Source organism: Heptranchias perlo, chromosome 5 (genome assembly GCF_035084215.1).
Source record: "Heptranchias perlo isolate sHepPer1 chromosome 5, sHepPer1.hap1, whole genome shotgun sequence".
In the NCBI taxonomy this organism is placed as follows: domain Eukaryota; kingdom Metazoa; phylum Chordata; class Chondrichthyes; order Hexanchiformes; family Hexanchidae; genus Heptranchias; species Heptranchias perlo.
Genome location: NC_090329.1, coordinates 111,437,203 through 111,460,322, shown reverse-complemented (window position 1 = coordinate 111,460,322; position 23,120 = coordinate 111,437,203). Strand labels below are relative to the sequence as shown.

The following is a 23,120-nucleotide window of genomic DNA, read 5'->3' as shown; positions in this document are numbered from 1 at the left end:
CCTCCATTCCCCTCGCTCTCTCTCTCGCTCTCTTTTCCTCCATTCCCCTCGCTCTCTCTCTCGCTCTCTTTTCCTCCATTCCCCTCGCTCTCTCTCTCGCTCTCTTTTCCTCCATTCCCCTCGCTCTCTCTCTCGCTCTCTTTTCCTCCATTCCCCTCGCTCTCTCGCTCCCTCTCGCTCTCTTTTCCTCCATTCCCCTCTCTCTCTCTCTCTCTCTCTCTCGCTCTCTTTTCCTCCATTCCCCTCTCTCTCGCTCTCTCTCTCGCTCTCTTTTCCTCCATTCCCCTCGCTCTCTCTCTCGCTCTCTTTTCCTCCATTCCCCTCGCCCTCTCTCTCGCTCTCTTTTCCTCCATTCCCCTCGCTCTCTCTCTCGCTCTCTTTTCCTCCATTCCCCTCGCTCTCTCTCTCGCTCTCTTTTCCTCCATTCCCCTCGCTCTCTCTCTCGCTCTCTTTTCCTCCATTCCCCTCGCTCTCTCTCTCGCTCTCTTTTCCTCCATTCCCCTCGCTCTCTCTCTCTCGCTCTCTTTTCCTCCATTCCCCTCGCTCTCTCTCTCTCTCGCTCTCTTTTCCTCCATTCCCCTCGCTCTCTCTCTCTCTCGCTCTCTTTTCCTCCATTCCCCTCGCTCTCTTTTCCTCCATTCCCCTCGCTCTCTCGCTCTCTTTTCCTCCATTCCCCTCGCTCTCTCTCTCTCGCTCTCTTTTCCTCCATTCCCCTCGCTCTCTCGCTCTCTTTTCCTCCATTCCCCTCGCTCTCTCGCTCTCTTTTCCTCCATTCCCCTCGCTCTCTTTTCCTCCATTCCCCTCGCTCTCTTTTCCTCCATTCCCCTCGCTCTCTTTTCCTTCATTCCCCTCGCTCTCTTTTCCTCCATTCCCCTCGCTCTCTTTTCCTCCATTCCCCTCGCTCTCTTTTCCTCCATTCCCCTCGCTCTCTTTTCCTCCATTCCCCTCGCTCTCTTTTCCTCCATTCCCCTCGCTCTCTCGCTCTCGCTCTCTTTTCCTCCATTCCCCTCGCTCTCTCGCTCTCGCTCTCTTTTCCTCCATTCCCCTCGCTCTCTCGCTCTCTTTTCCTCCATTCCCCTCGCTCTCTTTTCCTCCATTCCCCTCGCTCTCTTTTCCTCCATTCCCCTCGCTCTCTTTTCCTCCATTCCCCTCGCTCTCTTTTCCTCCATTCCCCTCGCTCTCTTTTCCTCCATTCCCCTCGCTCTCTTTTCCTCCATTCCCCTCGCTCTCTTTTCCTCCATTCCCCTCGCTCTCTTTTCCTCCATTCCCCTCGCTCTCTTTTCCTCCATTCCCCTCGCTCTCTTTTCCTCCATTCCCCTCGCTCTCTTTTCCTCCATTCCCCTCGCTCTCTTTTCCTCCATTCCCCTCGCTCTCTTTTCCTCCATTCCCCTCGCTCTCTCGCTCTCGCTCTCTTTTCCTCCATTCCCCTCGCTCTCTCTCTCTCTCGCTCTCTTTTCCTCCATTCCCCCCGCTCTCTTTTCCTCCATTCCCCCCGCTCTCTTTTCCTCCATTCCCCCCGCTCTCTTTTCCTCCATTCCCCCCGCTCTCTTTTTTTCCTCCATTCCCCCCGCTCTCTCTTTTTCCTCCATTCCCCCCGCTCTCTTTTTTTTCCTCCATTCCCCCCGCTCTCTTTTTTTCCTCCATTCCCCCCGCTCTCTTTTTTTCCTCCATTCCCCCCGCTCTCTTTTTTTCCTCCATTCCCCCCGCTCTCTTTTTTTCCTCCATTCCCCCCGCTCTCTTTTTTTCCTCCATTCCCCCCGCTCTCTTTTTTTCCTCCATTCCCCCCGCTCTCTTTTTTTCCTCCATTCCCCCCGCTCTCTTTTTTTCCTCCATTCCCCCCGCTCTCTTTTTTTCCTCCATTCCCCCCGCTCTCTTTTTTTCCTCCATTCCCCCCGCTCTCTTTTTTTCCTCCATTCCCCCCGCTCTCTTTTTTTCCTCCATTCCCCCCGCTCTCTTTTTTTCCTCCATTCCCCCCGCTCTCTTTTTTTCCTCCATTCCCCCCGCTCTCTTTTTTTCCTCCATTTTCCGCCCTCTCTCTTTTCCTCCATTCCCCCCGCTCTCTCTCTTCCTCCATTTTCCCCCCTCTCTCTCTTCCTCCATTTTCCCCCCTCTCTCTCTTCCTCCATTTTCCCCCCTCTCTCTCTTCCTCCATTTTCCCATCTCTCTCTCTTCCTCCATTTTCCCATCTCTCTCTCTTCCTCCATTTTCGCCCCTCTCTCTCTTCCTCCATTTCCCCCCTCTCTCTCTTCCTCCATTTTCCCATCTCTCTCTCTTCCTCCATTTTCCCATCTCCCCCTCCCCCCTCGCCCGCCTCCCTTTTCCCCCATCCTTTTGATTTTCACCCAACGGCAATATATTTCCAAGTTGGGATGGTGTGTGACTTGGAGGGGAACGTGCAGGTGGTGTTGTTCCTATGTGCCTGCTTCCCTTGTCCTTCTAGGTGTTAGAGGTGGCAGGTTTGGGAGGTGCTGTTGAAGAAGCCTTGGCAAGTTGCTGCATTGCATCCTGCAGATGGTACACACTGCAACCACGGTGCGATGGTGGTGAAGAGAATGAATGTTTAGGGTGGTGGATGGGGTGCCAATTAAGTGAGCTGCTTTGTCCTGGATGGTGTTGAGCTTCTTGAATGTTGTTGGAGCTGCACTCATCCAGGCAAGTGGAGAGTATTCCATCACACTCCTGACTTGTGCCTTGTAGATGGCGGAAAGGCTTTGGGGAGTCGAGGTGAGTCACTCACCACAGAATACCCAGCCTCTGACCTGCTCTTGTAGCCACGGTATTTATATGGCTGGTCCAGTTAAGTTTCTGGTCAATGGTGACCCCCAGGATGCTGGTGGGGGATTCGGCAATGGTAATGTCAAGGGGAGGTGGTTAGACTCTCTCTTGTTGGAGATGGTCATTGCCTGGCACTTATCAGATGGATGTTGTCCAGCTCTTGCTGGCTGCGGGCACGGACTCCTTCATTATCTGAGGGGTTGCGAATGGAACTGAACACTGTGCAATCACCAGCGAACATCCCCATTTCTGACCTTATGATGGACGGAAGGTCATTGATGAAGCAGCTGAAGATGGTTGGGCCTAGGACACTGCCCTGAGCAACTCCTGCAGCAATGTCCTGGGGCTGAGATGATTCGCCTCCAACAACCACTACCATCTTCCCTTGTGCTAGGTATGACTCCAGCCACTGGACAGTTTTCCCCCTGATTCCCATTGACTTCAATTTTATTAGGGTTCCTTGGTGCCACACTCGGTCAAATGCTGCTTTGTGTCAAGGGCAGCCACTCTCACCTCACCTCTGGAATTCAGCTCTTTTGTCCATGTTTGGACCAAGGCTGTAATGAGGTCTGGAGCCAAGTGGTCCTGGTGGAACCCAAACTGAGCATCGGTGAGCAGGTTATTGGTGAGTAAGTGCCGCTTGATACACTGTCGATGTCTCTCTTCCCCCCCCCCCCCCTTCCCCTCGGCGCCCCCCCCCCTCCTCGGCGCGCCCCACCCCCCCTTCCCCTCCTCCTCAAATGATGAGCAGATGATTTCAACGGATGTTGGCCATCAGAGAAATGGCACACAAGCGATAGGTGCTTCCTCCACAGAAAATGTGAGGGAGTGGACTCAGGCTGTACTTGTACAAATTCCAACACTAGTTGATAGAGCAACATAACGAAGAAGCCTGCCAGCTTTGCCAGAAAAGAAAAAGAGATATGAGAGGCAGAAATGTATTCTGAAAGACAGTAGAAACTTGGGATGAGGAAAGAAAAAATGTTTAGAAATTACCAACTTTCCTTGCCCTAAATTCCAGTCCATGCTTTTCAGACTGTTTGACAGTTTTTTTGTATTTCTTATGATAAGTACCTGCTTGTAATTTTATTTTGAAAGGAGCCAAAAGACATGGTATTGAGGAGTTTTGGAAAAAAGTTTAATTTCTGCAACAGGCTACTAGAATGATTTCAATACAAAGCTGGCCAGTTTGTGCCTCAGCAGATCTTGTAGCTACTGCACTACAAATGCCGATGTGACCATGGCTCAATTTGGTAATGGCAAGTGGCCCCAACAACTTATGAAAAAATGGAAGCTGTAGCTCCTTTGGATGATAACAGCTACAATATGATTTTTAAAGTTTGACATAACTTAAGATTTAACACTCCTGAGGAGCAGCACCCAGGTTTATATTAGAAGGCCAACTAAAAAGGTGTGAACAAACCTAAACAAGTTGATTGGGGGAAATTATTAAATCACCTCAGTTTAGGATGAATTTAATACCTTCAAAGGCAGAACAAGTGCATACTTAAGATTAGCAAGAGGGGGTTTTCATATGAAAATTACAGGAAATTTCAGAAGCTTCTCATAAAGGTAATCAAAAGGCCAAAGAGGGAACTGTAGATTACTATAGCTGCAGAAGTTAGACACGACAGCAAGATTTTTTTCCATTACCTTAGCAAGAAGAGGACAATCAGTGAAGAAGTTAAAACCCTAAAGGATGCCAGAGGGGGTGAAACTGAGAACAATCAGAGAATAGAGAGTACACTCAATGAAAACTTCCTTGAAGTATTCACCTGGAGAAAACTACAGCATTATGTCCTGCCACATAAATAATCTGTCATGTGACAAAAGTTATCCATGCAGATTTAGGGACTTCGACATTAACAACGTTGAGACATAGGCATACTTGAAGGCTCAAAATGAACAAATCCTGAGATTGGATGGTATTTATCCTAGAGTATTAAAAGCAACTAAGCTTGAAATTTGTGAAGTGCTAACAGTCACCTCGAGAGAATCCGTGAATATTACGGAGTAGCATTAGATCGGAAACAAGCCACTGACAAAACTATATTTAAGAAAGGGGACAAATCTAATCTAGGCAACTACAGACCCATCAGGGTTTGGGGCTAGGGCCCCTCCTGTTCTTAATTTTTTTAATTCGTTCTCTATATGGGCATTGCTGGCAAGGCAGGCCTTAATTGCCCATCCCTAGTTGCCCTGGGAAAGTGGTAGTGGGCTAACTTCTTGGACTGCTATTTGTAGTGACTGATGCAGCTGAGTGGCTTGCTAGGCCACTTTAGAGGCCAGTTAAGAGTCAACTACATTGGTGTGGGACTCGAGTCACGTATAGGCCAGACCAGGTAAAGACGGTAGGTTTCCTTCCCTAAAGCACATTAGTGAACCATTTGGCTTTTATGACAATATATCTATCTTGTGATCTTCTAACACTTTAAATCCAATTCAGGTTGTCACCAGACCCTTTTGTTGCACAATTTTCAACAAGGCTCCCAAATTTGAAACATGGAAATGCATGAAATTTTAATTTTGCTTATTGTGAATTTGAATAAACTGGGGGAAGTGCTCGAGTCTTGTTCTAAATTTAAGACTTGGTACTATAAGTAGGTTTTTTTTTCTATGGTGCTTGCAGCTTTAAAAAAAGAGCTGACCGTGGTAAATTTATTATAGCGTGTTGACATTAGCAACAATGTAGCTGAAGAAGGCACACACACATCTGTTGGCCAACAGCATTGAAGTGTCGAGGGACAGTAGATGTAGGAGGACTTGTTGATAAAGACGCAGGCAGGATGATAAGATTTAACCGAGCAGCCAAAAGTGTGTTAGTATGTACAAGCTCCATTTTTCCCCAAATTTTACACAATGCTTGTATTCTTGTATCAGTAGGAAATGTTTTTCATTTATCTGCTTGTGATTGTGGGCTGAAACTGTGCTTTTGAAAACACAATTCCAACTGGAGTAGGCAGCAATTTTTTTCCAACTTTTTTTCTGTTTTCTTTCACCTACCCCATCCATCATTGTAAAAGGTTCGAGGCGGGGGAGGGGGGGGGGGTGGGAGGGAGGGAGGGAAGGAACGTTTATATGCTGCCAGTTAACATTAGCATAGTTGTGTTTATAAAATTAAAGCTGATGTGATGGTTGCTGCAAACCTAGATTTGATCACTAAGTAGCTAGAACAGCAGTGTGTGTGCTCTTGCTGGTGACCAACTAAAACTTGATGCAAAGGCATGGTTATTAATTTACAGCACACTGGTGATCATAAGTTCTGTTTATACTTTCAGCCTGAAGAGATACCATCCTTTTTAGGTCAGGGTGACCTGAAGTAAATGTCTCCTTTTTGTTTTATCTCCCCCTGCCCCCCCACCCAGTTTAATTGTTCACTTGGGAGATTTTGACTTTTTTTGCCTCTAGTTGTCATTTTTGATTGCAGTTTCTAGATATTCCTCTGATTTCTTTCCATATGAGATTTTTAATAATTCAATTTCCATGAAAAGATAATTGAAATGTTGGGAGATCATGATTGGGAAAAACAACATTCAACTGTGGCGCTGATCTGTAATGTTTCCCAACTCTAATCTCCTGACATTTCAATCTGTTGGTTTTTCAGTCTGCGGTGAGACTCGGCTGTCCTACACAATTAGACATTAGAGTAAAGCTGTACAACTGGTGTATGCCTCCATCCATAACTTCATGATCAATCAGCATGACATGGGGACACAACATGTAACTATTTCCCCAGTTTCCCCTGTTCCCTTCCTCTCACATTGTGTACATACTTTAAGCTTGGGAATAAATCACATGCTAAATGAGATGTTTGTGCTTTTTCAAAAAGTCAAAACTTTAATTTTCCTTTTATTTTTCACTGTGTGCAGACACACATTTTGTGATGCCATTGTGCATTTTGATTGCACAGTGCTAGCAGGAAATATGATTGTACATTAGGTTTGTTAGTATGGTTGTGCATAAATGGAGAATAGTTTGAGTCGAGAACTTTGGTCTTGGTCCCTGGGTTTAAGTATGATTTCTTTTCGTATCTCGTTTCTCCCCTTACCCCCCGCCCCCACAACCCCTATATTTATCATTAGCTGAAGCAGATGATCTTCAGATGGTATGTCAGTGGTGCATGGGGCACTTGTGCTTTGATCATCTCCTAATTTATAGTAATGATGGATGGGGAGGGCTGCAGGACTGGTTAATGCATTATATGGTGGTGCTCGGATCTTCAGATCTGCTGGTATGAGGAGTGACCTGTTTTTGATCAACTCTCCGATGAACTGCAGATATGGCAGATAGTTGGTCTGACTCAGATACTGAGTCTGCCACAGAGGGTTGACTTGGTTCTGAGCTTCCATTATCATTGAGCCACCTAAGCAGCAGCTGCTTGCTTCTCTGCAACCCAATTGTGGTAAGCACTGAGCACTGGATATGAGTGTGTCTTCTTGTATGCGGTCTCCATGTAACACATTTTAGCAGCTATCGTCTCAAGTCAGAGCTTCCTCATCGGCTATACGACAGGTACCTGATGGAAGTATCTGGCAGTTCATGTTGTCCCAGCCACCCTTTGTTCAAGATGGCCAATGCATGTACGAGGCTTATTCAGCATCCATTCCTTAATCCAGGTCCTCCTGAGGGTCTATGGCCTTGAGACTAACTCGCCCCTCCAGCATACTCGCTGATTGAGACTGTCATCCTCTAGGGTACTCACGGACAGATCAGCATAGAATGAAGTGCTCCCTCCCTGCAGCTGCTTCCCTTTTTGCCACAAATCTGCTCTATAGGGTACTTTTGTTGTTCAACGACTGCAAAATCCCAAAGCAGGTTAGGCTTCTGAAGCATGTGTCCATACAGTTCTCTTTCATAGTTCAAACCTCCAAAGGAAGTAGGCTTCCTCCAGCCTACTTATGTGATGTGATTCTAGCTCAGTGTTGATCTTGCATTTAAAGCATTCTGCTAATGTGTTGATGGCTGCTCAGTTATACATGTTTATGCTTTTTTGAATATTGTTCTAGGTCATCGGTATACTTCAGTTTTAATACTGAATTGACTTTTCCATGCTGCTCTGGAAAATTCCAAAGTTGCAAAAAAAGGAAAGTTAATGAGAGGAAAGTGTTGTTTTTGACAACAATTTCCACTAAGACCTTGATAGATCAGCAGCTTATTAAGATTTGAAATGGAATTCCTTTCCAATAACTACCATCTTGATTTTGAGTTCCTTATTAAAGTTTGATGAGAATCAAGTAAAGCATCGTTGTCGTGTGAAGATTAAGGACAATAAACAGGTTAGGTACTGAATAAGTAAGATGAGACTGAAGAAGGGAAATGTGAAGAAAGATTTTTTTCAAATGAGGACTGGAATTGAGGGCAAAACAAAAATGAACTAATGGAAACAAAAATGAAAGTTAGTGCTGACATCAACACCATTTTGACACACTGAAAATTTTCATTTGAATTTGCTATTGTCCACAGGATGTTTGAGAATTTGGGCTGTCAGCAGCTCTTTTGTGCATTTCCAATATTTGGAGATAACAGGTTGCAAACTTGTGAGAACTGAAGAATTGCATCAAGTCAACTAAGTGCCTCTGCTGTCAAGCTTGTATGTTGCTGATGTGGCTTCAATGTGGTTGAAGTGTAGACATTGAGACAGCATTTGCTTAGTACTTCATGTTCTTAAGCTCCTACCACAACATTGGAGATAACTACAATTTTTAAAATAATTTTTTAATCTCTGGCAGCATTTTGTAGACCTTGAACTTAACTTAACTTAACTTCCTGGCTGCCTGCCCTTGCGAGAGAATAACTGCATCCGAATTGTGATACACAGGATTTGTAGATACTTGCAAATCTTGGATTTAAGGGGCTAACAAGTCTTCCTGTCTGGAAGAATCTTGCATTCATTTGCTACATTCCCCCAAGTTTGTAACTCGCTGGGTAGGGAATCACATTCAAAAATAGCCTGTTTCAACTTACTTGGTAGGTCAGCAAGATGACTTCGTTGTCACATTGAAGTTATTGTTGAACATGGCTTACCGCAGAGACAGACTGCCAGCCAGAAGATGCAGGAGACAATGTGCAACATCCATCTCTGCAGAAACTGCTGCAATATCTCATGTTGCTATGTGAACAAAGCCTCTCTCTATTGGCTAAGCATTTCCTGCTATTGAAGATGCTAATTAATTTGCTGTTGTGAGGTAGAAAATCCTCTGTTGCTGACTGACTGAACTAAGTGGTTACGGTAATCTCTGGAAGATTTTTTTTCTTTAAATCAGACTCTGTCATAATATGCTACAGTGTATATATGTTTTAATTTTGCACCATGGACTATAATCAGGCTCATTATAAAAAGGTGGATTTTTAAAAAATTTGTACTATAAAGAGTTGTAATTACAATACTTTATTTCTTTTTATATTCCTTGATAATTTAATCTCGTAGCTCCACTTTGCTTTCCTAATTGTTTTTTGACTTCTTTACCAACCTCTTCATATTCCCTTTTGTCATCCTCACCTTTATTGTCTATGTACTTAGTGTATGCCTTTTTCTTTAGTTTCAATTTTATCCTTATCTCTTTGTTCATTCATGGTGTTTCATTATTGACTGGTTTGTTCTTGCTTTTCAGAAGAATATATTTCTCCTGAACTCTCTTGATCATTGTTTTAAAAAATACCCATTGCTGTTCTTTCTCTGCCTGTCAAAATTATTTTTCAGTTTACCTGCCCTAGTTCCATTCTCATCCCCTCAAAATTAGCTTTTTTTCAATCTATACTTTGTTTTTTGACTTATTTATGTCTCTCTCAATCATTATTTTAAACCGTATTATGTTATGATCGCTATTGCCTAGATGTTCCCCTACGTTTACTTCTCTTATCTGTTCTGGTTCAGTTCCCATTACTAGATCCAGCAGTGATTCCTGTCATGGGCTTCTCACATACTGGGTAAGAAAGGAGTCCTGTATACTCTCTCTTTAAAAACTCCATTCCCTTTTTATCCTTTCCCTACCTCTTCTTGCCAGTTTATTTGGGGGTAGTTGATATCTCCCGTGATTATTATTTGATGTTTTTTATTCATTTCATAGCTTTGTCTACATATTTCATCCTCCACTTCCCTTCCACTATTAGGTGGTCTGTAGACTATACCTATTAACGTGATCAATCCCTTCTTATCCTTCGTCTCTATCCATATGGATTCTGTTTCTATCTTAATGTTACTTATGTCCTTTTTTTCTATTGCCATTATGTTGTCTCTAATTAGTACAGCTGCCCCCCCCCCCTCCCCGGTCTTTCCTTCCCTATCCTTTCTAAATACATTTTGGTTTGCTTGGGGGGGGGTGGGAAGAATTTATTTAGCCAGTGTAGCTTAGGGTGTATGATGGAAGTATGAAAAGCATCCGTTTGGGCTTTAGTGTGAATGGTAATAGTTATGAATTCAATGAGCTCAGTATTTCTTAACCCTGGGGAAAATGTACAGTGAGATGAAAATTAAACCTTCCAAACACTTATGGAAGCTGGCCTTTTGGGTATTTCAGGTTAACGTGTTCCTATCTGACAGTGGCTAACAGCCAGCCTGACAAGTATATAAACCTATTGTACTGGTTTCAGCAGTTTGATAATCAAGAAAGAGGATGATAGAGCTGTTGCAAAATGAGTATGAAGGGATTCAAGGGTTGGCTAGTCAATTGCCCACGATGTTACACGTGGGGATAGTACCGTAAATGTGGTCTTACGGTGAAGTGTTTGAGGATGGGAAATAATTAGACTGGGACGCGCAGATATAATTTGGTCCCAATTTAAAGTCATATAGTCCCATAAAAATTTAATTGATCCCTATTTAATATAGAAACTGCCAATGTAAGCTTGTCATACTGTAATTACACATTCCAGCCAATGGTGGTGCTACAGTGCCTCGATTGGGGGAGTAATTACATAAGAACATAAGAAATAGGAGCAGGAGTAGGCCAATCGGCCCTTCGAGCCTGCTCCGCCATTCAGTAAGATCGTGGCTGATCTTCGACCTCAACTCCACTTTCCCAACCGATCCCCATTTCCCTTGATTCCCCTACAGTCCAAAAATCTGTCGATCTCAGTCTTGAATATACTCAACAACTGAGCATCTACAGCCCTCTAGGTTAGAGAATTCCAAAGATTACAGTCTGACAAGTTTCATGTAGGCATTTTCCATTATGTGTGGACATTGGAATTTATAATTGAAAAGATTGACGGGCAGTGCGCATCGACATAAGATTTTCAATGTTATTAGTCATTGCATGTGGAGGTCGTAGACAAAGGTTACTCTCGTGCCTGTCTCTGATGTCATCTTATTGCTTTTCTCTCTCTTCTTTCCACGCCCTCTCCCACTTTCCTATCCTTTCAGGATTGCGGTATGGCAGGGAAAGGATGCACCAATGGTTGCAGGCTGCATTTGGGCTGAACACTACTTTGCATTCCCTGTCTCTTGAGTTTTGAGATTATTGTGTGCTCCTTTTAGGGCCTCTATTATTTCTCCCTATGTAATTTACCATTGTGTAGACTGCCACTGCAGGGCCTGGTCTTGTTCCATTCAATATCCCTTCTAACTTTACCTCAATGTGTATTGCTTTAGCTCCAGGTAATCAACCCACTGTCCTGTGGGCCATGAGTTCCTGGACATATAACCATTTTCCTGAGCAAAGAATATCCTACAAACACAGTGGGGTGGAAATTTATCTTGTATAGTTGTGCAAAACCGCCGGTATTAGCTCGGCCTCCCGTTTTACGCCCCACCTGATATTCAATTCCATTGATTGCAACGAGCTGAATATTGGACGGCACATTTAACAGGCGGCTGATGCGATACCACCCGTTTTGCACTACTGCACGACACTAATTTCTACCCCAGTTTTTATGTGACCAACAGACTGATACTGTGCTTTTTTGCATGAATTGAGCTGTTCCAAGTTAGTGGTACAGGTGGAATTTTCTTCTTATGCATTATGAATGAAGGCAAAATTTCACTCCTGATATTCAGTTTACAGGCATGTGAGTGTTCCTAACTCTCTCTCACTCGACATCTCTACTTTTTGTTATGCTTTTGGGGGGTTTAATTTTAGTTTCTTGCTTTTGTACTTTGTTGACTCAGTGGTTTCGTCTAATATTACAGAAGTGTATTGCTTTCTGTTTTGGAACACTTCCCTGTGACATACTATGTTTCTCTGGACTTCTAGAAATACATGAGGCTAACCACTTGGAATGACTCATTACTATAAGTATCAGTCCCCTCACCCTAACCAGCAAATGGTAAACTAACTGTATGACTGCTATACACAAAATCTCCCAATATTGCTAAGTTTGGACATTGTCCTAGCCATCATAATGTAATTGAATGTATCGATATTTGCTAATCTGTACGATGTGACACAAGACCAAACTGTATGGTAAACTGTATCAGAATCAAATTAGTATGCATAATTATCGCTTCAGTAATGGGAGAAAAGTAAAATCCAACAACGTTTCTGTCTTCAAGTCTCCTAATTTAAAAGCAGAAAATGCTGTAAATGTATGGTAACTCTATCCAAATCTAAGGGAGAAAGAGTGGTTAAGTATATCAATTGTAACTCCATCAGAACTGGTACAGGTAGGTAGGAGAGCACTGGCAAGGTGGAACAAGTAAAGACATGTTAAAGAAAAAAATTCCGGGAGAACGAAGAATACAAATATATTAACTACTTTCACAAACTGTGTGCGAGAAATTTAAAAGTGATGTGGCATACAATCTGCATATAGGAAGCTGTACTTCTGAAAAGGCCGAGCCAGGATTGGGAACGTGCAGGGAGACAAAAGTTTTGATGAGTCAAGGTGAGGGCTGGAAACATGTTGGGTGAGAGAGAGGGAAAAAAAGAGAGTGTAAAATTTTAGTGGGGTTTGGCACCATGAAGCTGTGGGGCGGCGGGGGAGGAGAAAAGGACTGCGGCCAGGAGGAACCTGTTTGGCGGGGAGGGGGGGAGATGAGAAATGGGCAGGCTGTGTGTTTGCCGCCTTTCTTCTTTCTCTCTGCACAGGTGCCAACATGGGGGGTCACCATGTGCACTTTACGAGAACAGTCAATTTGTATTTACAGGTGGTCTTGTGTGATGAAGCACTTCAGGTTATGGCTGAGGAAAGTTTCAGGTGGAAACTGCAAAGGTAGCCTTCACCTTCAAAACAAATGTCTTTAATTATGTAACTTGGGGTGAAATAACATTAACTTACCGTTAACTCTGTATGTAATTGACTTACTACCTACTTTTATTGATCTCTGGTCTGATGCTATTATCCTGCTCCCCCAATGTTACTTGCAGTTTGATACCTATCAACCTATTATAACTAATCCAGATTTTAAGGCTGTGTATAGAGAAGACTTGTGGCTGTGATGAAATGTAGTATTTTGTCGAAGATGCATTTTCATTCTGTTGTCATTAGCATCCTTGTACACACCTGTAAGTGTGCCCTCGTTTCCCACAAGCCAGAGTGCAGTCTGTTGTCATTAGCAGGGTTAAAACCTGGTTTGCTTTAAGAAGTAACAGTCTGGGAGTTGCACTTTTCATTACACCAGTCTCCCATTTCTAGAGACAGACCAGTTGAAATGACACCAGTTGAATTTCATTGTTTAATAATTTGTTAATTGCAACATCATTTAGTTGCTATCACCTGGTGGTTGCTTTTTTTGTAACATTACATTATGGATGGTTTATTAAGACCAAGGGAATTTGCAGTCAGATGAAAAATGAACTTGGTTTGACACCTATTAAATGGAAACTACAAACATCCTCTGGTTTTTAAGTATCTAATTGGCAACTTTATTTGACTTTGAGGGAGATATTTTTGATTTTCATAGTATGTGGTCAAACATAAAAGGTACCAGGGGAATATCATGGGAAGGGTGCTTTCAATTTACCAATACTTCAGAGGCCATCAAGAGAATGATGGGAAGCTGCAAGAGGAAAACACAAAGACAGTATTTGTTGGGTCCCTATCTCAGGGCGGGTGTCATAGAGTATTAGCAAAGGGTCAGGTTTATTATTTTCTGTGTTCAAAGAGGATTACGTATATTCTGTTAACTATGGTAATCTGTGGAATACCTTTTGCTACTGCTTATGTTATTTTTCATAAACCTGTTCTGTAGCTCATAGTATTAGCCACGGCCTGATAGTGTTTGTTCTACTGCTTTCCAATGTCTAGGAGAATGTAAGAGGGTTGCAGTAAACTAAATAATGATGATTTCTGTTCGTCCCCTGGGCTCACCACATTGTCAGATATTGAACATATATGGATGCAGTCTGGTTTGTGGGAAACAAGGGCACTCCTACAGGAGTGTACATAAGAAAAACATGTGCAAAAGAACCCAGAAGAGTAAAAGAATTTTACACAGCAATGAAGGGAAATTCATCCAGAACCATTAGCAACTGAATTTTTCCATGCAGTTCCATGTCAGAAGATAAAAGGTGGTGTTCAACATCACTGCAGCCATATCCCAGGGTTACATTGACGTTAACTTGGTGATTTTTAATGAGCAAAGAAGCTATTATAATAAGACAATAGAAATGAGAGAAATGCAGTACCCTAGACACAGCCAAGTAAGGCTTAATTCATATACATCATCCATGCCTTTGTTACCTCCAGACTCGACTATTCCAGTGCTCTCTCTTGGCTGGCCTCCCACCTTCTATCCTTCATAAATTTCAGCTCATCCAAAACTCTGCTGCCTAATGCGCACCAAGTCCCGTTCACCTATCACCCCTGTGCTCGCTGACCTACATTGGCTCCCGGTCCAGCAAGGCCTCGAATTTAAAATTCTCATCCTTGTTCAAATCCTTTCACGGCCTCATCCCTCCCTGTCTCTGTTACGTCCTCCAGCCCAACAACACTCCAAGATCTCTGCGCTCCTCCAATTCTGGCCTCTTGCGCATCCCAGATTTCCATCGCCCCAGCATTGAGGGCCGTGCCTTCAGCTGTCTCGGCTCTAATTTCTGGAATTCCCTCCCTAAACCTCTATGCCTCTCTACCTCTCATCCTTTAAAATCTACCTCTTTGACCAAGCTTTTGCTCACCTGTCCTACTATCCCTTTGTGTAGCTCGGTGACAAATTTTGTTAACGTTCCTGTGAAGCGCCTTTGAACGTTTTACTACGTTTGAGGCACTATATAAATGCAAATTGTTTGTTGTTGAAATATACACTTTACAATTATGCAACATAACAGGCAAGTCAACAGGCTTTACACAGCACTTAAAATACATTGATTGAAATATACCTTTTTCAGTTCCAAAGTTTTACGTCTGTTTTGACAATTGCACATTCTTGCCTCCAGCTGTTACCTGTACTGTGAGGGGAAAGGGTGGATAGACAGCCTCATTTGAGTGTCCAAGAAATGAGAAAGGGGAATGGGAGAAATAGAAAGTATTAAACAGAAATATATTCAGGAGTTTAAATTTCTAAACTTGAGCGTGAAGCTTGAGCAATGCATGTGCTGTCTCATCTTGTACATGAGACCCACTTCCCGCTCCCTTGACTCCATTGTCACTAAACTGCTGATCACCCAACTTCCCTTCCTGGTCTCCATACTAGCTGATATTGTAAATGGTTACCTCTCCTCTGGTGTTGTCCGCCTCTCAAATCACTGTCATCACTCCACTTCCCAAAAACCCACCTTCAACCCTTCTGTCCTTGCAAACTATTGCCCCATCTTCAAACTCCCTTTCCTCTCCAGTGCTTTTGAATGTGTTATCACCTCCCAAACTCGTGCCCATCTTTCCTGCAACTCAATTTTTGAATCTCTCCAATCGGATTTTCATCCCTGCCACTACTGAAACAGCCCTAATCAAAGTCACAAATGATATCCTCTGTGATTGTGATCATGGTGCATTATCCCTCCTCCACCTCTCTGCAGCTTTTGAAACACCCAACCACGCTTTCCTCCTCCAACGCCTTTCTTCTGTTGTCCAGCTCATTGGGATTGGTCTCGTTTGGTTCCATGCTTACTTATCCGATCATAGCTAGAGCATCTCCAGCAATTGCTTATCTTCCTGCCCCCCTCACCAGTACCTTGAGTCCCCCAAGGATCTGTCCTTGGCTGCCTCATCTTTCTCATCTACATGTTGCCCCTTGGCAACATTGTCTGCAGATGTGGAGTCAGCTTCCATATGTATGCTGATGAGACCTTTCCACCACCTCTCTCGACCCTCCACTGCATCTGCGTTGTCAGACTGCTTATCCGATATCCAAACATGGAGGAGCTGTGATTTTCTCCAAATTAAAGTTTGGGAAAGCCGAAGCCATTGTCTTTGGCCCCCGCCACAAACTCAGTACCCTTGTCACCAATTTCATCCCTTCCCCGGCCGTTGTCTCAGGCTGAACCCAACTGGTTGCAATCTCAGCATCCTTTTGGATGCTGAGCTGAGCTTCAGACCCATAATCCTCTTCATTACAGAAACTAAATCTGAAATAAAACAAAACAGAAGAGTTTACCCAAAGTAACTTCTCCATCACAAAGACCACCTATTTCCACATCTTTAACATCGTGTGCCTTTGACACTGCCTCAGCCCATCTGCTGATGAAACACTCATCTGTGCCTTTGTCACCTCCAACTCAACTATTCCAATGCTCTCCTAAATGGCCTCCCATCCTCCATACTTAGTAAACTTCAGCTCATCTAAATCTCTGCTGCCGATATCCTGTCCCGCTCACTCATCACCCCTGTCTTTGCTGACCTGCATTAGCTCCTGATCCCTCAATGCCTCCAATTTAAAATTCTCATCCTCGTCTTTCAATTTCTTAATGGCTTTGCCCCTCCCTATCTCTGTAACCCCCTCCCCCCCCCCCCCCCCCAAGAACTCTCCGTTCCTCTGACTCTGGCCTTTTGTGCATCACCTCCTCCCTTTGTCCCATCAATGGCTGCCGTACCTTCAGCTGTCTAGGCCTCATGCTCTGGATTTCCCTCCCCAAACCTGTTCATGTCCCCACCTCCTCCCCTCCTTAAAACCTACCTCTTTGACCAAGCTTTGGTCACCCTTCCTAATATATCCTTTGGCTCAGTGTTCATTCTCGTCTGATTGATAAGTCCCTGTGAAGTGCCATGTGACTTTTTCTATGTCAAAGGTGCTAAATAAATGCAACTGGATAGATGTTGGTGTTTCAACTCGATATTGTGTTCTTGAAATTCTCTTGGAACATGCATTCCAGCTGTGTGCATGTGTTTGCATACAGCTGGAAAATTTGGGGGGCGGTGATGCAATTTTTTTAAAAGGCAGGTAGGTATGTGTAACTAGACAGCAGCAGATGATTCAATCAGCTGATTTTAATTGTTCTGATACAAGATCTGAGCTAGACTTTCAAATGTAAGCAAACTCGACTTGTCAGTGCACAAACTCAAGCTCTCCCATATTTTTAGAACTCCAAATTGATTGCAAAGCAGGAGCATCAGCAGCAGCAGCATGAAAGCCAGTTGCAATGTGCTGGCGCGACGTCTTGACAATTTTAAGTGAGGCGAAACAAAATGTAAATCCATGCCATGAAAGTAGAAAAGGGGAGCGCATGCTCAAACTGGTAAAAGGCAAATTAAGATCATTGTCCAGAAGTTCATCTTCATCCAGAGTGAGTAACACCTGGAATAGACTTCCAGAGACTCTAATTCAAGTAAAAACGTGGAGCCGTTTAAGAGATGGATGTTGTTAGCTGACTATTGAGTTTATGTAGATCGCCGAATGTCTTTATCATCATACAGTTGTATTTTATAAAATTTGTACCTTGTGTCCAAACTGAGTATTAAGCCTAGCTAGGGGATGTCTTTGAAATGTTTTGTGTTCAGGTGCCACCTTCCCTATTTAGATGTTTGTGTTTCCCCAGGACTTCAGTGATTTGATGGTGTGGTGAAATGGCCAGACAAGAAATGATATTGGAATTATGTTTTTCCTTTTTTTTGGGAGGTAGCGGTGGGCGGGAAGGGGGGAGGGTAGCCGCCATGGGAGGCGGGGGCGACCAGCGCTCTTTGTTTTTCTTAAAACTTATCGTTGGCAAGACCTTGTTATTCATCAAATGAGTTGTAGCTGGCTGGCCTCCCCCATATCTGGGGGTGTTGCTGCTATGGATAGATTCTGTTCTGATTAACCACATGCAATGTCGATCAGAAATTTCAGCGACTCCTATCGCTGCAACCTTTGCTTTGCCCGCCCTACTTAATTCGGCTTTTGAGTGGTCAGTAATCGCGACCGTGCCTTGTGATTGATTTGGCATGGTTGTCACTCAAGTGGTTGTTTGTTCCATCACAATATTTAATCGTGCACTGTGCGGTGCAATTGCAGTTCTGCAGCTGCTGACAAGACAAGCGGAGCATAAGGTTATATTTTGGCTTTGTTTAGAGATACTTGAGTAACGTCAAAATGAGACTCGCAACCGTAGCAAACGCATGTACAGGGTCGAAAACCAGAGGCAGGTCGGTGAAGGAATTTCTGCTCTGCAGTAATTGTGAAAAGGTACAGTATGGAGCTGAGAGTCTGTATGTGATCTGCTGTTGTACATAGAAACGGGGCACCTAGAGTTTGTAAAATGTTTCCGTAAGAAAAGGTGTTTAACGCATTGGGTTTGGGATTCTATTAAACGAAGAGTATTATTCTACTGCATTCTCAGACTGTTATTTATATAGTGCTGTGCTCAACAACAACTTGGGTTTGTATAGCGCCTTTAACATGGGAAAATGTACAACGGTATTTCACAAAGGGGTAAGGATTTGCACGTTCTGTTTCTGGCTGGCATGCAACCCCAGGTGAAAAAATAAAATCAGAGGGTGTGGTGCCAGGAGATCTATATAGCACCACTCTTCCAAAGCTGGAGCAGCAACATTGACCATTGAGAAGAATGGGCCTATACTCTCTGGAGTTTAGAAGAATGAGAGGTGATCTCATTGAAACATATAAGATTCTGAGGGGGCTTGACAGGGTAGATGCTGAGAGGATGTTTCCCCTGGCTGGAGAGTCTAGAACTAGAGGGCATAGTCGCAGGAAAAGGGGTCTGTACTGTATAATTAGATGCTGTGTCTTCGTGGCAAGAGTAATCTGAGCATTCCAAGTAGTTGATTGTTCCTGGCTAGAAGTGTAGGTCTATTATTTGAGTGCTTTTGTGGGGGGTGGGGGAGATGGGGAATGGAAAGCTTTTGTGTTGTCTTAGGTTACTGAATGGTGCTGGGAGATGTATATAGCACCACTCTTCCAAAGCTGGAGCAGCAGCATTGACCATTGAGTAGAATGGGCCTATACTCTCTGGAGTTTAAAAGAATAAGAGGTTATCTCATTGAAACATATATGATTCTGAGGGGGCTTGACAGGGTAGATGCTGAAAGGATGTTTCCCCGGCAGGAAAAGGGGTCTGTACTGTATAATGTGCTATGTCTTCGTGGCAAGAGTAATGTGAGCATTCCCAGTAGTTTACATGTTGCCTGTGTTGTTGGTAGTGGACATGGAAGTGCCTAGGATCCACACTGCTTCTCCTTGGGTATATAAATTGGTAGCTCTTATTTAAAATTAAAAAAATCAACGCTGTGCCAAAGAGGGAGATATTAGGAGGGGTGACCAAAATCTTGATCCAAGAAGGTCTTAAAAGAGGAGAGAGATCGAGAGGCGGGGGATGTGGAGGGAAATCCAGAGTGCACGACATGGATGCCAATGGTAGAGTAAAGGATGGGGTGGAGATGGGAGCCAGAGAAATGGAGAGAGTTCCAGGGGGAGGATGTTACGGATAGGGAACAGCGAGGTTATGAAGGCATTTAAACATGAGGATGAGAACTTTAAATTTGAGGAGCTGGAGGACCGGCAGCCAGTGTAAGTTAGCGAGTACTGTGGTGATGGGTGGTTGGGACTTGGTGTGGTATAAAATACAGATAGCAGAGTTTTGGGTGAGCTGAAGTTTACAGAGGGTGAAGGATGGGAGGCTGGCCAGGACAGCATTGGAATAGTTGAGTCTGGAAGTGAAAAAGCTATAGCTTAGCAGATGGGCTGAGATAGGGGATGGAGGCGGGCAATGTTAGAGGTGGAAGTAGGTGGTCTTTGCGATGGAGAGGTTACTTTGGATCAAGTCTTTGTTTTATTTCATATTTTCAGCACTTGCAGATTTTGTTTTTCATTTGAATTTATTTTATTCTATTTATATTTAACATTTAAGTCAGATACTGTCGGCAATGAACAGCAATGATAGCTCCTTGAATCCTTATGGGGTACTCCACTTTTCTTTGGTGAGGTCTTCAAATTTCAGCACGCTCTGGTGATGTTTGTCTGCTTTTAATTATTGCCCTAGTCACCTGAAATAAAAACATAGTAGAAGTTTAGAATTTTCTAACGTGTCTCTGAAACTGGGTAGATATTTTTCCTCCCAACTCTACTCATGTGTTTGTTGCATCAAGTAACATTTACTCTGAATGCTGTTCTGTGGTTCAAAACCATGATCCCCAGTGTGCTGACAGTGCTTGCTATTTTAATGATATTTCAGTGATGTATCGACTGACCTGGTATGTTGGACTTTTATAATCATTATTAATATATTATAATGGTACAATAATAATTTTAAACTTGGACCGATGTTATGAAAAGTAAAATGACTTAAGTAAATAGATGGTAGAGGAAGATCAATCCAATTCCAGAGCTTTGGTGTATTTTTTCCAATAAGCTTCAGCGAGGTCTAATGTGTGCATCTTAATTTGCCACTTCAAATTAACACTTCCGTTCACATTACCCTGTAATAATGCAGACAGCCTTGACTTATAAGGCAACAGGGAAATTGAACAAGACAGTACTATGGCCTCTGAAGATCCAAGACCCACCAGAAGAGGTTATTTTTGCAGGCTTCATGATGCTTAGCAGCCTCTCAGCAGAGGTAGAAACACTGCTGAGGAGCCCAGCCTGTACAGAGCAACTAAGCAGTTTTCCAACCATTAGGTTAGGTTCTTTGTACTAGCTTTAAAATCTTGCATATTTTTGTTTGGCTCCTGCTCTCCACCCACCAAGCCCTTGCCCATCTCATTCTCTGCAGTTTCTCCTCATCTTCTCCTCTGCCCACTGATTCCATCCATGAAGCCTACTACCTGGTCCCTCAATCTCCACTGGTCCCAGCCTCTGAGCACCCATCATTACCACCTCGGTCGGCCACATGCTTGCCAACATCAACCTATCTCGATCATCTGGCACTGTTCCTAACTCAAAGATGACCCCCTTTCTCAAGAAACTCTCAACTTCTCCATTCTCTCCACCTACGGCCCTATCTCCAAACCTTCCTTTTCTTTCCAAAGTCCTGGAATTTGTCGCGGATCCACGGTTATTTTCTCATCTCCCCCACCATGACTTGTTTGAGATCTTGTTTTTCCTATGTGGCCTCTGCCCCACCCATAGCACTGAGACCATATGGCCAAAGTCAGAAATTACAACTTGTGCTACTGTCCATGACTTTCTTTTCCCTCATCCTCCTTGACCTCTCCATCACTTTCAACACGGTTGACCGTTCTTCCAATCTGAATTCTACCTTCATGCTTTCTCTTAGTTCTGCTCAGACCTGTTGCAACACGGTCATTGCATTACCACCAATAGCTTCTCTGCCTTCACAGCCACCTTTGGTGTGTGTCTTGTTTCTTACAGGGTCAGCTTCTACAGGTGCGTTAATGACACTTGGGTCTGCCGCCCTCATCAATCCAACTATTGTTGCTTCACCCACCAACTGCTTGCTTAATATTAAGACAGGGATGAGCCAAAAATGTTCTCCAGTCTAACAGATAAACCAAAACCATCCTCTTCCTGTGTAAGTGCTTCTAGCCTGGATTCTATCAACATTCTCTGTTGCCATCTCAGGCTGTCAGTAAGTGCAGGACCATGGCATATTGCCATTAGTTGCACGCTATCTACTTTATACAGCTCTAGCCACTAGGAAGCATGAATTGTTCCGAGAGTTTGTTACTATGTCAGTACTACGTTGTTGAAATGCAGAGCAGTTGTGAATGTTAAATAGAAATTCCGAACACTTTTATACTGACATTGTGTAGTTGGCGGGAATGCTCCTTATCTTTGACACAATTTAAAGCAGGTGAACTTTGTGCCCCTGAGACCTGGGGCCCGATTTTACCAGGGGTGCGGGTTCTGGGCGGGTGGGCCAGTGGGCGCGTTGAAAACGCGCCCGGTGAAATTAGTGGGTTGCCCGCGCGATCGTAGCAGGCAACAAACTAATTGGATCCACTTACCTGCTCCTCCGGGTTCCCCGCTGCTGATCTGCGCGTCGGGCGGGCTGCGCATGCGCAGTAAGATCTGTCAGCTGGAGGCGCTCTATTTAAAGGGGCAGTCCTCCACTGACAGATGCTGCAACAAATAGAAAAAATTACAGCATGGAGCAGCCCAGGGGGAAGGCTGCTCCCAGTTTAATGATGCCTCACCCCAGGTATCATTAGATGGGGTGAGGAGGAGGGGGAGGACAGAGATCTTCCCCCCCCCCGGCGGGCGGGAGGAAGCGGCCTGCCTCTGCCACCAAGAAGGCCTGGCTCGAGGTGGCAGAGGAGGTCACCAGCGCCACCAACATATCGCGCACCTGCATACAGTGCAGGAGGCGCTCCAATGACCTCAGTAGGTCAGCCACAGTGAGAACACGTAGTCTTTCCCCTACACTCCGTCTGCCACAACACTGCCCCCACCCCACATCTCCTTCGGCACTGCCAACACTACTCTGTCACATGACCCCTCATACCCACTCAAACCTCATCCTCATCTTACCTGCACCTACTCACCTCGCCAGTACTCACCCCGCCACTACCACGCAACCCAATCCTCATACAATCTCATGGCTCTATCCCATACTCACCCTCTCGTGCATCGCTCTCATGGCCAGCCTCACTCAACCTGCCACAACCTGTGCTGCAGCCACAGGGCATGCATCACATATGTGCAGGAGGCAGCGTAAGGCAAACGTGTCGTGAGCATGAAGGGGATGCACAAGGGTGTTTGAGGGATTGTCATGGGTGTTACTTATATTGAATTAAAGAACAACTCACATCACACATTATATTGGCACCACTACTGCCATGTCTTCGCGAATCCTGTCCGGTTTGTGCAATAATGCCCGCTCCTGGGTATCCCTATGAGGACCCACCACTGATGCCATCCAGTGTGTCACTGCAGAGTGGGTGTAGGTGTATTTGCAGGGCTCTTCTGCGCAGACGACTGAGAGACATCGGGGATGTCCCCGGTTGCAGCCTGGAAGGCTGTGGAGCAGAAGTTGTTGAGGGCAGTGATGACTTTGACAGCGACAGGTAGGAAGATGGTGCACGGGCCAGCCAGGAGCAGCTCGGCATGAAAGAGGCTGCAGATGTCCACGGCTACATGT

The 23,120-nt window shown here is 44.3% G+C and overlaps 1 protein-coding gene across 6 annotated transcripts in view; it reads left to right on the top strand.

Moving 5' to 3' along the window:
- sesn1 (sestrin 1) overlaps positions 1–23,120 on the top strand; it is a 133,780-nt gene that overhangs the window by 88,645 nt on the left and 22,015 nt on the right. Inside the window, exon 1 of one of the 6 annotated variants that reach the window (XM_067985008.1) lies at positions 5,547–5,597. The exons of 4 other annotated variants lie outside the window; for them this stretch is intronic. In XM_067985008.1, coding sequence (XP_067841109.1) covers positions 5,562–5,597 — 36 coding nt within the window. In that variant the 5' untranslated portion in view covers positions 5,547–5,561. Of the gene's footprint in view, positions 1–5,546; positions 5,598–18,047; positions 18,248–23,120 lie in introns of those variants that run through there. One more of the 6 variants, XM_067985007.1, reaches the window with a different exon arrangement.